General features: G+C 37.5%; 1 protein-coding gene across 2 annotated transcripts in view; it reads right to left on the reverse strand.

Annotated features, from left to right (window-relative positions):
- Window positions 1-14,521, reverse strand: part of DOCK4 (dedicator of cytokinesis 4) — a gene marked incomplete at both ends in the record, with an annotated part of 250,335 nt that overhangs the window by 92,539 nt on the left and 143,275 nt on the right. For both annotated transcript variants that reach the window (XM_084262501.1, XM_084262500.1), the window contains one exon: window positions 887-1,011. In XM_084262501.1, the coding sequence (XP_084118627.1) occupies window positions 887-1,011 (125 nt within the window). The remainder of the gene's footprint in view (window positions 1-886; window positions 1,012-14,521) is intronic.

Below are 14,521 nucleotides of genomic sequence, written 5' to 3' on the forward strand. Positions count from 1 at the left end.
AACACAGCATGGTTCATCCTGTGTTATGCCTAAGCAACAAACAAGAATTTAACTGAGACAGGAAAGTTCAGGCTTAAGACCTTTAGCCCTCTGAAATAAGCCTGTAAACCTGCTGTTAGCAGTGACATGTCACAGCATGAAAAAAAAAAAAAGAAATTTAGATTCCCTAGTTAGGAAGCAGCAAAATATTGGTTGATTTTGCAACACCCCTGATAGCGTCTCAATAGAAAAGTAGGCAAATGGATTTGTCTAAATCCTGACCTGGGCATACCTAGGGAAATGCAGAACATGCATTTCAAATAAAAGGAAAATAAAAAGATGCTAAATATGTACGGAAAACATTGAAGGTGAATAGAAAACATTTGGTACAGAAAAAACATCTGAGAAACACTTAAATATTATTATTAAATAGTTAAAATATAAACCCGCATCTGTAAAATATCACTAGCAGCATGAAGAAGGAACATGCATCAAGGGCCTCTGATTCATTACAATCAGACATAAAATTGCAAATGATCAAAACATGTTTGGTTTCACATGAGTAAATTCCTACCTACTAAGAAGAATTACGATGAAACAAAAAATACTCCAAAACTTGATCTTGCTTCAACGTTTTCCAGCATCTTAATGGAACTATTAGTTATCTGGTTGGCAATTATAGGTGTTTATCTGAATCACATAGTTTATCACAGAAATATAAACCAAAGATGCATTCTATAGAGGTTTTAAGGAAACTAGAAATTCTTTGAATATCTAAAGAAAGCAAAAGATAAACACAGACTTTCCAAAGAAATTCTGTAACCTTGAAACAATGCCAGTGATGATTTACATGTAAAAAAGTGCATAAAAATTAACTACAGCAAAGAAAAACATGCAATGAAGATACCTTTAAAATTTGACCATTGCTGTCCACGACATGCATTGTCACTTCTACATTTCTGGCCACACTCTTCCCTCCTTTCTCAAATTCTCCTCTTTCTACAGTGATATATAAATCATTCCTCATTTCACCTATTAAAAACAAAACGAAAAACCCATAAAGCATGGAAAAGTCAGATCAACTTGATTACTTTTTGGTTTTAGTACTTTAGTAGACTTTCATCTTCTCTCCCAAACGAGGGGTAGTATCATACCCACAATTTATCAGGATGTTCAGTTTAAATCATGACGATTGTTTTCATAAACCAAGAAAACCATCAAAGCTTCAATCTTTTTAAAAGCCCAAGAGATTATCTGTCATACTAAACCAACTTCCTGGGCTTTCGCTCACCTTTTAGCTATTTTTGGTCTTTACAGTGGCATCTCCTGCTGCACCGGAAATCGGGTATGGCTTTGTCTCATTTATTTCCTCTTTCACACTAAGCAATATTAATGGTTTTTGAGGTGTTTTCATATGTAATCTTTACATTCCTCTGTTTAATATCTCCTTGAAGAACCAATTACAACTTTTTTACATGTTCTCAAAAGAAAATGTATCACTTTGAAAAAGCAGAAAACAAGAGACTGGTGTTCCATTTGAAGGGCTGGCTTCCTACATTGCTAGCGTTCAAATCTGTCTTTCTGATCTAAAAGTTCTCAATGTATTTTACACTGACAGCGTGTTCCAAAGTTTTCTAGCAAAAGTTAGCCTAATTAATTTATTTTTTGTGTGTCACAAAGGCTTCTGACAAGTTAAAGTCTTCATCAACGCATTCAAACTACAAATCAATGTTACATAGATGTACAAGTTATTAAATACTGCTAACATGTTTAAATTCTTTGCATATTCATACATTAAAATGCTAAGTAGTCTGTCAGATCGTAACCAGATTTTCTTGATGAGATCAATGGCAATTTCATTTTAGTTTCAGTTGACACAAATCACAAAGTTTACAGCTGATGAAAGGAATAAAGATTTTTTGGTAGTTACAGTGGGAGCAGGGAGAGAAGTGGTACTGATGATGACTGGAATGGCATGGTAAGGAAGCCTCTGTTTTATGGCAAGATGCTAAATCTTTCTAAAATGTGTAAACTGATCTATCCCTGGACAAACATTATCAGAACTACTTGGAAGCAAATGAACTCCCCTTGTGAAATGGTAGAAAAAATAAAGGACAAATAGCATGATAATTAGGTGCATCTTCTAAAATAATAATTTCTAGACTTTGTGGAAGAAGAAATTGAGAATATAAACTTTCATCTAGTGAAAGACTAATTTAGCATAATAGGAATATCCACTCTTAATAAAGTGGAATTTCACTGAGCACTGGTGAAACAAATTAGTATGACAGTCTTGTGTGTTTACTGGTGTACCACTTAGAAGTCAAACAAGATGGATACTTATACAGTGGGGAAAATTAATTATAAGATATGTAACTGATAAATAATTAGTGCATCTTCCAATTTCTTTTTTCATTTTGATGCACAAGCACAATTTAACCTGCTTGAACCTTCCAGGATACTCTCATGTTTCACATCTCTCACTTTTATTTTACTGCATGCAACTCTCCAGTGATTTTTAAGTACCAGAAAGAATGATGTTGCTACAAGTCTTCTAATATTTTTATATCATCATTCCCCCACTTCATGAAAAATAATTAAATGATTCCTACAAACCACAATCTAAACCATTGACAAATGAAAAATAAACCCAACCCCCCCCGCCCCCCCAAAAAAATAAAAAAAGTAAAAGAAGAAACTGCTATACCATCAAGCCCCCAAGAACCATGCCCATAAAAAGAGCGGGGAAAATCTACAACTGCATTATTATTAATTATCTTCTGAAATAACCATGGACATAGACTAGAGTACAGCTACACAGAACAGAAACAAATACCAAGATTGTATTGACTTAGGAGTTTTGTATGAAGTCAAGGATAAAAGAGCTGAATTACTAATAAGCACATAAAATCATTGAAAATCTCTGGTTCCCAGTGGGAACCAGGTTCAAAAATAAACAAAAGGTGGATTATTCAGGTACTGAACAGCAAGACTTGTGACCTTCCCCTCATCCCCCCCCTAAAAAAAACCCTCCAACAACCCAATATAAACAAACAAAACCCCACAAAAACCCCTAACCCCCCCCCCCCAAACAACCAACCAACCAACCAAAACAAAAAAGGAGCGCCACAAAAATGATCTAAGTGCTGGAGCACCTCTCCTGTGAAGACAGGCTGAGTTGGACTTCTTCAGCTCAGTGAAGAGAAGGCTCTGGGGGGACCTTATAGTGGCCTTCCAGTACCTGAAAGGTGCCTATAAGAAAGCTGGGAAATGAGGGCATATAGGAATAGGATATGGTAACAGTTTTAAACTAGAAAAGGGGAGATTTAGGTTGGACATTAGGAAAAAATTCTTCAATATGAGGGTGGTAGATCACTGGAACAGGTGGCCCAGATAGGTAGTGGGGATCCCACCCCTGGAGATATTCAAGGTCAGGCTTGATGGGTCTCTGAGCAATATGATCTGTGCAGATGTCCCTGCTTATTGCGAGGGGGTTGAACTAGATGACCTCCAAAGATCCCTTACAACCTTACACATTCTATGATTAAAAAAAACCACCAACAAACAAAAGCAACCCCAAAACAAACACTAAACTCAAGCCAAAACCTTTCCAAAAGATGCTGTTAATGTGAGAAGTGTATAAGGGTTCAAGTGAACAAGGGAGAAGTCAGGAAATAAATCGACCGAAGGATATGAAACAGACCATCACAAGTACCTCGGGAAATCCCTTGAGCTGAAAATAGCTGGAGGCTGGGAGAGCATCAGGGGGTAATTACCATACATGTATATATATGCATGCTCAGTTCTTGACTCTTTCTCCTTAGGTGTCTGTTTACAGCACTGTAGATAGACTCTTGGTCTGAATCAGTAAAACTGTTCTTAAAATTACATCCTAAAATTGCTCTTAAAGCCACTAGATCCTGATTCTTTTCCCTTTGCAGTAATATTTTATTATAAAAGTTTTAGAAGCCAGTACAGCATAGCTACCAAAGAGCATGTGGGTCCTTACTTAGCATATGTTTATACTGGGATGGGCTCTAGTTGGTGCTGGTGGTTGGGCTCTTAAGAGAGTCATATGTTCCAGAAAAATGACAAACACACAGTAATCAAAGAGACAAGCTTTGCTATACAACTGATTTTAGCTAACAACTTCTTACAGCAATTTCTCTTTAAAGAGTAACTTGAATCCTACATGCATTTATGCTACATTCAGTCATTTGATTTATGAGCAAGGAATTATTTCCATTTTCCACGGGATCTTTACAGAAACATAACCAAACAACCATTTCCACCAAAAATTTCATGATCTCGTCCAGGTGAAACTCAGTGAAAACCTTAAATTTCCCCCCCTTTTTAAGTAGAGTGAACTGTACAGGATTTAGATGAAAAGGACAGTGGAAGACATTGTCCAGGGAAACTGTGGCTGCCTCCTCCCTGGAAGTGTTCAAGACCAGGTTGGATGAGGCTTTGGGCAGCCTAGTCTAGCAGAGGGTGTCCCTGTCCATGGGGAGGTGCAGGGGTGATGATCTTTAAATATGGTATTTAAAGGTACCTTTCAACCCAAACCAGCCTATGCATCTATGCCAAAAAAAAAAAAAAAAGGAAAGCATTTCTAAAAAAGGTAATTAAACATTTCTTCTTAAGCCTGCTTAACTTCTTAAGTAGTGTCTGCATTTTAAGGTTTTTTAAAAAATCCAAACACTCTAAGTTTCACCCTTTTTATTGCCAGAAGAAATCAAATCAGAGAGACAGAAAAAGAGAGGAGTAGAAAGTACTTTCACAAATACTGCCCTGTTCTTACAGAACCTTGGCAGAGCTTTTATCAGTGCCATGAGAGGACAGTTCATATGAATTCTGTCTTGGTCTACATCCATTCAGGAAGATCTGCTCTGTTTTCAATGTCTCAAAGCAAATCAAGACACGTAGGTCATGTTATTAAAAGAAATGACAGATTTTCTCCATTATCATGCAAGGCAAATTAAATCCAAGAGGAGACTACGTCTCTCACGCTCTATGAAGAATAACGATGTTTTATATGGAAGGGAAATAACTGAAATAGACTGGAAAATTAATCAGAAAGAACGCAAAGTACAGTAGGCAGATATAACAGCAGGTTCCCTTTCTCAAAGTATGTGACCTATCCGACATATTCTAATCTTTACAAAAATACCATGTTTGGTTTAAATTTGCCCTTGTGTCTGGATGTGCACTCATACATACTTCACTCACACATATTTCACATGGTTTCAAAAAAGATTACTACTGGCAAGCAAAACATAGGAAAACCAACTATATTGGACTTACATAGTTCAGATAAATACACTGGAATGTTAAGAACTTTAATCCATGCTCCTAACAATTCTTTAGCACAGTATTTGTATGAACATATCACGAGTAAAGGCTCTTATGATCAATAAGTTTACAACAGAGTTGTAAAAATCAAGCAGAAAAACTTATCAGAACATTGCTGACTGGAAAAATGAAAATAGATTTGGAAAGCAAACTTCACTCTGGAAAGGATAAAGGAAAGAAAATTATAATAGAGCTTAGAGAAATATATTTGAATCCAAATTTAGAAAATTATTACACTCTCAATATATTGCTCTGGGGATATCTTAATCATTTTAACTTTCTCAATTTAGAAATCCCACTGCTTCAATCTTTAACAGAAATTCCCTAAAATCTGAGATTGCCTGTATAAAACTAAGTGCATTCTTTTGCCACCTCTCTCCCAGTAAAAAGCTATTCCAACTTCCTCTATAAAGTATTCATCCTCCCTTTAACTGAGCTTTTAATTTATGGCAATGGCTATTACACAATCACCTGTAAAAATATGCACCAGTTTTCTGGGGGAATCTTTGCCTTAACCAGTATATCAGAAAGATAATTCTGACAGATTAAATCATCTTGGTTTTGCTTAAGACAGGCAATTACAGCCATAAGTGGCACTGAAAGGGAAAGTCCTGCTCAGTATCTGAGTCTTGAGGTAGACTGTGCTGAGTACAAATGGTATCTCAGTTAAAGTATCCGCACAAATCAAATCTCTCTGAAGTATATGTTTACTGAGTTTTTAAAGTCTCATATTTAATCAAATGTAAGGAATTTAGAGAAACAAGAGGCACATCTTGGTACAGTACATCAGTTCATAATTACTGGTTGAAGACGTGCCTATAGGATTGAATCTCAATCAGATATGATGAGTCTTTAAACATGATAAAAAAAGCAACAGACTTATTCCAGCTTATATCCATATTGAGAAATATGAAGTTCTCCTCTCTAACTCTGTTTCACTGAAAACACCCAATGGTTATTTTCAGCATGAAGCTTGGTACAGGAATAAGTAAAACCAATATCAAAAATGATATTCAACTTTAAGGTGACAAATTTTCCTCTACCTGCAATGGAGTTGTGTGGCAGGAAAGATCTAGAACATTTGAAAGCATTATAAGAAAAAAATAAAAAAAGAGGGAGCCTGTTTTTAGGGAGCATCGCTATCCCCCGACTCCTGTTGTGACAGTTCCTTTAAGCTTTCACCAGGGCTTCTGGACTGTGCAATGAACATGTGGATGTCAACATCCAGTTAGTAACACTGTTGACCATTATAAGGTCAAAACCCGTTATAAAAGTCAGCTTCGTTTAGGACTGACATATAGTTTTCTGGGTAAGAAAAGAGTATAGAATGGTGAACCACACACTGAGATTATTAAACATGTTTTGTAAAGCTAAATCACTTTGGTTCTCCTTAGATGCAAAGGGCATTTCTAGATACATGGGTTATGGTCAGAGTCAACAGAAGCTGAAGAAAAGCAATTAAAGCAGCAATGTGTTGTAGTTGGGTGCTACCTGAACCATTTCACTGCTTAAAAAGCTACTTACCTTGGCGCAGCTACTTTCTAGCCACTATCCCAATAAAATGAGGTTAGCATATTATAACCAACCATAAGGCAGAAGGTTGTTGTATGTGAGATGTGAGATGACAAAAAACAAAGAGGAAAAAAAAACATTGGTGTTGGTCCTCGTGAGAGCAGGAAGTAATAAGCTGTCTCTTAGAAGAATGGAAGAGCTGTGAAGATCAAAGAGTGTATCTAGGGAAGCTGTTCTTACTTCAGACAATAACGTAGTGTGTTGAAAAAGAGTGTCAATATATTCCATCCTAATTACAGAAGTGACCCATTAACCCCAACACTTTGGCACTACTTAGTTAGCACCCTATTATTCAACCTATTTGGCTAATCAAAATCAGATTTTTAAATATTAAAAGCTAAAGACTGAATCGCTCCTGCTAAGCTTCTACTTTGAAGTGGTGGTTAGTGCTATGTGGAAAGGAAGTTCCATAGAATGTAACACAAAAAAAACAACCCTGTAAAGCTGCAGTGATGTGGATCATTATGCAGTGTTAACTTCCCTGTGCATCACAAACCTTAAGTGCATGTTCCGCAGGGACATTTACTCCATAAGTGAATTTAACTGTATGTGAAAGGTGCTGAATTGAAATGTCTGGGCTGCTAAATCAAAACGTGTGCAGCACAGCATCAGCAGTACCTACCTCTTCATACAGTCCTGACAATATGTTTCATAAGCTGGGCAAAAAATATCTTGAAAGCACTATTTATAGCCTGGGAGAAGAAAAACTCCAAACTCTTCTTGCCCCAGATGTAGGTGCTAACCAGGCACACTACAGCTCAAATGTCAAAACCAAGAGCAGAATAAGCTCCATGAGTTCAACTAGCAACAAACTGTACAAGGGCTGAACAGGAGTGGAGGACAGAGACCTGATCAGCATCAATTACATGAAAGAAGCAATTACAAGTAGTAGGAGGAAAGGCCAATTAAAGTTGCAAAACAACCACAAGACAGATTGCTGGAGGACACACTTAGCTAATGGAGGTCAGCCTTCCTGAGCCTGCCAACAATAAACCACAAATTTTAAATAACCAGTAAAGAGAAAAGAGCCAGGAGTGATTTGCAGGTTGGAGATGACAACGGATGCTCAGGGGTCCCATTATCTCTGTCATGCAGTTCATTATAGGTTGGCTCTGCAGGCTTCCTTCCCTTCACAGGCAGGGGCTGCATCATTCCTATTCAGGACCTGCACGCAACTGCTAGTCTGCTGCTGTGCACAGGGTGTCCCCCCAGCTATAGGACCTGCATGCCAGCTGTCCCCATCTCACAGAGACTTGAATGCTCCCATTGAACCTCAGGGGACAGGGGCAACACAGGTAATCAGTAGCAAGGAGAAGGTCAGATCAGGACAAACGTCAGAACATTTGTGTTAATGTTTTGTTTGTTCTTTTATTTTTTCTAGAAACATTAGTACCTAAGTGTCAAAGTAATGATCCTTCATCACAGAACTGTTTTGAAACTTACACCCAGGAAGCTGTGAGTTACAGATGCAACACAGATATTATAACAAGCTTTTTCTCATATTCCAACCACATTTAGAGCTGCAGAGTTTCTTGTAGCATATTAATATGGAACAAGGTTTTCAAGCTGAAGATAGCTGTCAAAGATCAAAGGTAGCTGTCTTTGTTAGAAAGAAAAGAGAATTTAGTTTGCCAGCTATCCTCAAAAAGCCTTCTAGTGAAATAAATTCCAAATTGATTATTTAGTACTGTAACAAAACTCAGCGTGATTGTATTTGAACAAGACAGCATCTCTGATAGTTATAGCTTTCAGTGTGCAAATCTAAACTGTCCTGACAGCAGCCACTAATTTAAAAATAATTACACAGAACTCACTAGGAGCTTTTGTTAGGAACTGCTTTTTTGAAAGCTTTGCTCAGAATTATAGGTCCTTTAGAACCGTGAATTGAAAAGGAGCAGAAAACATTATTTTGTTTAGAGAAAGTTCCTGTTCATTTACATGTCTGTAAAATACAAGCTAATGAGTTGCTTTGTTTTATACCCTAAACACGACTAGAACAGCTCTTAAAACAATTTCAGTTGTAGAGACTGAAAATCTCTGGATGTGGCACAGACAAAATGGTATTATCAGGGATGTAAATCCTGTAAACACAAAATGGTTTAGAAAAAAAAGCTCCTTAGAATACTTCATAGAATGGGACAAGAGCTGTGTAAATACTGTCAGTGGGAGGATCTGAAAGAAACACATAGAAGACAATATTAACTTGATGAGAGGGCTAGGGACCCTTCACACACCTTGCCTCCTACCCTCCAAGTCAATCCACTTTAGCCTTTTAGAGGCTAGAATGTTTTACAATGTAACTATCCATGCTGATATAGTGAAAATAAGAAGAAAAGCTGGAAGATAAAAGACAAGGGTAGGTGTCCTAGTTTTGACTGGGACAGAGTTAATTTTCTTTCTAGTAGCTGGTGTAGTGCTGTGTTTTGGATTTGGAACAATGTTGATAATAGCAACAACTAAAAAAAAAATCAGTATAAGTAGCATTTACACTGACAAGGACTTTTCAAGCTCATGCTCTGCTTGCAAGAAAGCTGGAATTACACAAGAAAGAACCACACACTCAGCTCAATGTCATCTGCAAGTCTGCTGAGGATGCACCTGATCCCGCTGTTTGTCATTGATGAAGATATTAAATAGTGCTGGTCCCAGTATGGATGCCTGAAGGGCATCACTTGTCACTGATCTCTACCCAGCTATTGACACCAAGTTGTTGACCACTACACCCTGGATGTGATCATCCAACCAATTCCTTATCCATCAGACAGTCCATCCATCAAATCCATCTCTCCAATTTAAACTGAGGATGTTGTGAGGAGTGATGTCAAAGGCCTCACAGAACTCTGTAGCTCTTTCCTTGTCCACTGATACAATCAATCCATCATAGAAAGCCACTATGGATTTGCCCTTGGTGAAGACATACCAGCTGTCTTGAATCATCTCCCTGTCTCACATGTGCCTTAGCATAGCTTCTAGAAGGATCTGTTCCATGATCTTCCCGACACAGACGAGGTTGACAGGTGAGTAGCTCCAATGTTTTTTTTTTTCTATCCTTTTTAAAAACAGATGTTTCCCTTATTTCCAGTCACCAGGGTCTTTACCTGACTGCCATGACTCTTAAAATATCATGGAGTGCGGCTTGGCAGTTGCACCAGCCAGTTCCCTCAAGCCTCTGGGATGCACCTTATCATGTCCAAGAGACTTACGCTCAGGTTCCTCAGATGTTCTTAAACTTGATTTTTTCTTACAGTAGAAGAAAGACTTTGCTTACCCTCATCCCAGCCTAGAGGTCCATCCACTCAAGAGGTGTGCAAAGAGGGATTGCCAGAGAAGGCTGAGGTAAAAAAGTTGTCGAGTACCTCATCTGCCTTCTTGTCTGTTGTTACCAGTTTGCCAGTTGCGTTCACTGCGGGGGTACATGCTTGCTTTGACCTTCCTTTGCTGCCTGACCTATCTATCGAAGCTCTTCTTATTCTTCCTTGCATCCCTTGCCAAGTTCAGCTCTAGCTGTGCCTTGGCCTTCCTGACCCCATCTCTACACAACCAGGCAAGCATCTTTATAATCTTCCCAGGATATCTGTCCCTGCTTCTACTGCCCGTACATTTCCTTCTTGCCCTCTATTTTGACCAGAAGGTGTCAACTCAGGCATGCCAGTTTCTTGTCATCCCTTCCTGATTTCTTAGACATGATCCAGGGGTATATTTGATTTTAAAAAAGCCAACTAAGCAATCTGGCATCATTTGTGAAAATCATAGTAACAGGGGGATGTTATAGTTCTGGGATCATTCTTAAGGACATCAGCTCAGGAATACACAAAGAATTTCATCACTGTAGGAAGTGAAATCCTGTTATTAAAACAATTTATTTTTTGTTTTGCATTGTAGAAGATACCAAAAGAGTGGCTGGCTGGCTGCTTATCAGTGAATGGATTCACCACTTTCAAGAAACAGGGTAAATCTCATTAACATGCTTGAAGCTGCCAGTAAACACGTCAGATGTAAAGACCGTGACAACCACCAGTCAGCTGTCTGCTCAGTGCTTTCTCCCCCTATCACAATACCTTGACTTCATTACTGCAGCAATGAATGAGTCTGTTATTTGCCAGAAGCTTTTGAATAGACTCACAATAATTACATGACTCAAGTGGAGAATATGTCCTCCGTGATTAGATATACACATACGAAGAAAAGGTCTGAGATTGGGACCTTCTGGGTGATACTTAATGAAAAATTATTTGGGGCAGGGTGTGCATCTGCATTTAAGTGTGTGACAGGGGGATGGCAGAAAGAAGTAAGCCCATTTCTATTATTTATATACCACTAGCTAGTTTTTATATTGTTACTGATATTCTTGTTGATATGAGGCAAACATTAGAACAACGCTACATGTGATAGAATTCCAGGAGCATTGGTGACTTTGGTAACTCTACTGGCTTTTTACTATTGGATTAAGTAAGCTTTGGCATTTAAATCAAAGGCAAAGACAAATAAACGGATTCCTTTTCTCAGTTACTCTACTGTCCTGTTTCAACAGAACATTATCTGCATTTCCAGCTTTACTACAGAAACTCTCAACAAGCCCTAAGAAACATTCACCAGAAAACAGATGATTAAGCAAGTGAAATGCCTCTTATGAGGGATTCTCAAACTGTAATACGTCAAGATTTCAAATGGATTGTAGATCTACAACCTAAGACCCTCATTGCACGGTGGTTTTTTGCTCTTCCTTTTAACAATGTGATGTAAAACAAGTTGCTTTGAACAAGTGGAGAATAAAAGATCTACAAGCTTTTTAAACATACAACTTTGACCTGTTGCTTTTGTATCACTACAATATAAAGAAAATATATCCAACAGATTTTGAAAGACCAATTATTTTTACAGAGCTAAAGCATTCGTTTGCTAGTGCTCCTTACCTGCTTTATTGAAGACAGACTTCCAAGCCATAGCTGTCCTTGTATACACTTCCCATATATATTTATTCTATGCTCAAAAGAAACCCAGCTGACTTCCAAATAATATAAACTGCAGAAGACCCTTTTACCTTGTTCTTCACTTCCAGGGACTTTAAATCAAGGAAAGTCCAATTAAATTCTGGCTTTTCTTTCCTTTCCATAGTTCCAGTCTATCTTTCCTTCAGTTCCTAATGAACCAATAAGACAAGAGGAGATGGGAAGAAGGAAAACAATGTAGAAGTTCCTTTCACTAGTCTAAGTATGTAGTCATGTGTTAGCATCTTTTTCTCCAGTGACTTGCAGGAATAAGAAGTCTTTTGGTAGGTAGGATCAAAGCTTTATAAAAGTATTAAAAGAGGATTTGTAAAGCAGAGGATATTCCCCATAGAGTATTACAGTCTCATGAAAGGTCAAAATTCAGGGTGTCTTTACTCCCCAATATTGCCTAAACATATTTTGTGTAACTAACATATCCAGGCAATATTACTTTCAGTAATTAAAAATACTTATTTTTGGATTCCTGGAAATCAGAACAGCAAACAACAGCAGCTGTTAAATTTAGGCTGGCTGTACTCCGTGCAGGATAAAGAAGATTGGAAAAATTCATATATCTCTGCTCGTGGGAGAAAAACGCTTAAGTATGTCAGACAGATTTCTTTTCCTAGAATTAACAGCTCTTTACTAAGTCCAAGCTCACTGACAGATACAGACACTTACCATAATGAAGAGAACAGATTCCATAGCTTTCTTTACATTTGTGCTCTGCAGACTCTTATTCTAAGCTTTGAAAGAGTGAATATGCTTCTAGTCAAATCAAATCACTGAAAAATGCATGTTATCACAGGGACAGCATTTTGTGAGATCATTTGTATAAAAAGACAAAGATTCTAGTTTCCTTTTAAAAGCTTCTGAAAATAGAAAGTAAGGATGGAGAGCATGTACTTGCACATTAAAAGAATAAAAGAACTTTTAATAATCTAAGTGAAGGAGTGATGAGTATATTCTAAAGCTTTCAAAGATGGGATTCTGACGAGATTTAGCTGTACAGCTAAAGGACATCTAATGAAGTTAAAAGATGAACAACGCAGATATGATGGCAAAAAAACTAAGTTATTTTTCCTAAATTGAGCATATGAAATATTAATGTAGGAAACTCAAAAGCACTGCAACATCCTGGGCAGCTCCTTCTATCTGATGAATGAGCAGAAACTGAAGAAAAAACAAACAAAAACCAAAACAGAACACTGAGAAACAAAATGTGATTTTTATTGGTCGACAGAGAAGTTTGAAAGTATGAAAATTTCCTTCCAGAAATTAATGCTGCAGCTTCATGTAGAGTCTTTACTCATGTTATTTGCAAAATTACATGGAAGGATTAGAAGAGGACCAAAAAATTCAGAGTGAAGCATCACAAACCAAGACCCTCACAGTCAGGACTTAGTAGCTGATGCCAGCATTATAGGTCCTCTAAGCTTATGTACAAGGAAAACAACGGTCAATATAACACCACTGTAATGACTCAGCAATTACTTTACCTTTTCTAATATCATAGGAGTTTAATAATTTGGATGGGCAGAAAGAAATATTAACTCTGATCTTAACCCAGAGCAAATCGTGGTCAGATCTCAGCACTGGTAAAATGCCACCAGTTCAGATCTTAAGCTGACAAAGCCTGTCTGTAGCTCACTGATAACCACCTATGAAAATCTATCGAGATGTCAGCCAACGGGGTCAATCATTTATCCATTGCAGTACATTTTATGGACCTTTGGAGGTGAGCTGCTGTCCTCTATAAGCCTTTACATATTGGATCTATAGTAGTTTTAAATAAAAATAATCTTTGATATTATAAGCAAAGCCACAGAGAGTAAGTTTGTAGGTAAAGTTCCAGGACATAAGGGTTGGATCTGAGCTGCTTAGTGAAAAAAGGATTCTACAGAAAGACATGAGATTATTTGATGTGCTACCATCTTACGCTGAATGGGTCTTTGCCGTGAATGTACCAGTCATGATTAATAGAATTAGCACTGTTAAGCACAGTATAGCTTAAATAAAGTAAAGCAAATGCAGTTCTGGTCTGATACACACAAGAAAAGACAACATGCAACTATATGGATGCTTACAACATGACAATTTAGAGCCAGTTTACAACTGGCAGCCCTAGAGTGGAACTATGGGTCCTCCAGTAAGTCCCCATTTAGACAAACAGCTGTGCTAGGGTTTATTTCAACGATAAAAACCCCAGGCAACACACAGTAATGCTCAGGCTTTTTTATGGAATTAGGTATCTTCAACAAGGATTCAAAATAATACCTGCGTGTATACATACTAGAACACATGAGAATATGCAGCACTCAGGTTGTGCAGATGCTCTAAACCAAATTTGGAAACAGATTCCATGTGAGTTCACAACATAAACCAGCAAAAACAGATGGTAAAAATATGTAAAAAAATATAAAACAGCTTTCACATTCCCTCACCTATTATATACATTAATCTAACATACAGCACTGCTCAAAAAGTATAGTATTGGTTATAAATATTAAATGCCAAACTTTATATACTAATTAATGATGTGTTTGCCCTTTCAGGAAATGGTGAGCACAGAAATTCAGAGGGTAAGCACAGCTGTCCTTTGATGCAGTACAAAGCTTTCCAAACATATT

This window comes from Gallinula chloropus (genome assembly GCF_964237585.1).
Source record: "Gallinula chloropus genome assembly, chromosome: 1".
Lineage (NCBI taxonomy): Eukaryota > Metazoa > Chordata > Aves > Gruiformes > Rallidae > Gallinula > Gallinula chloropus.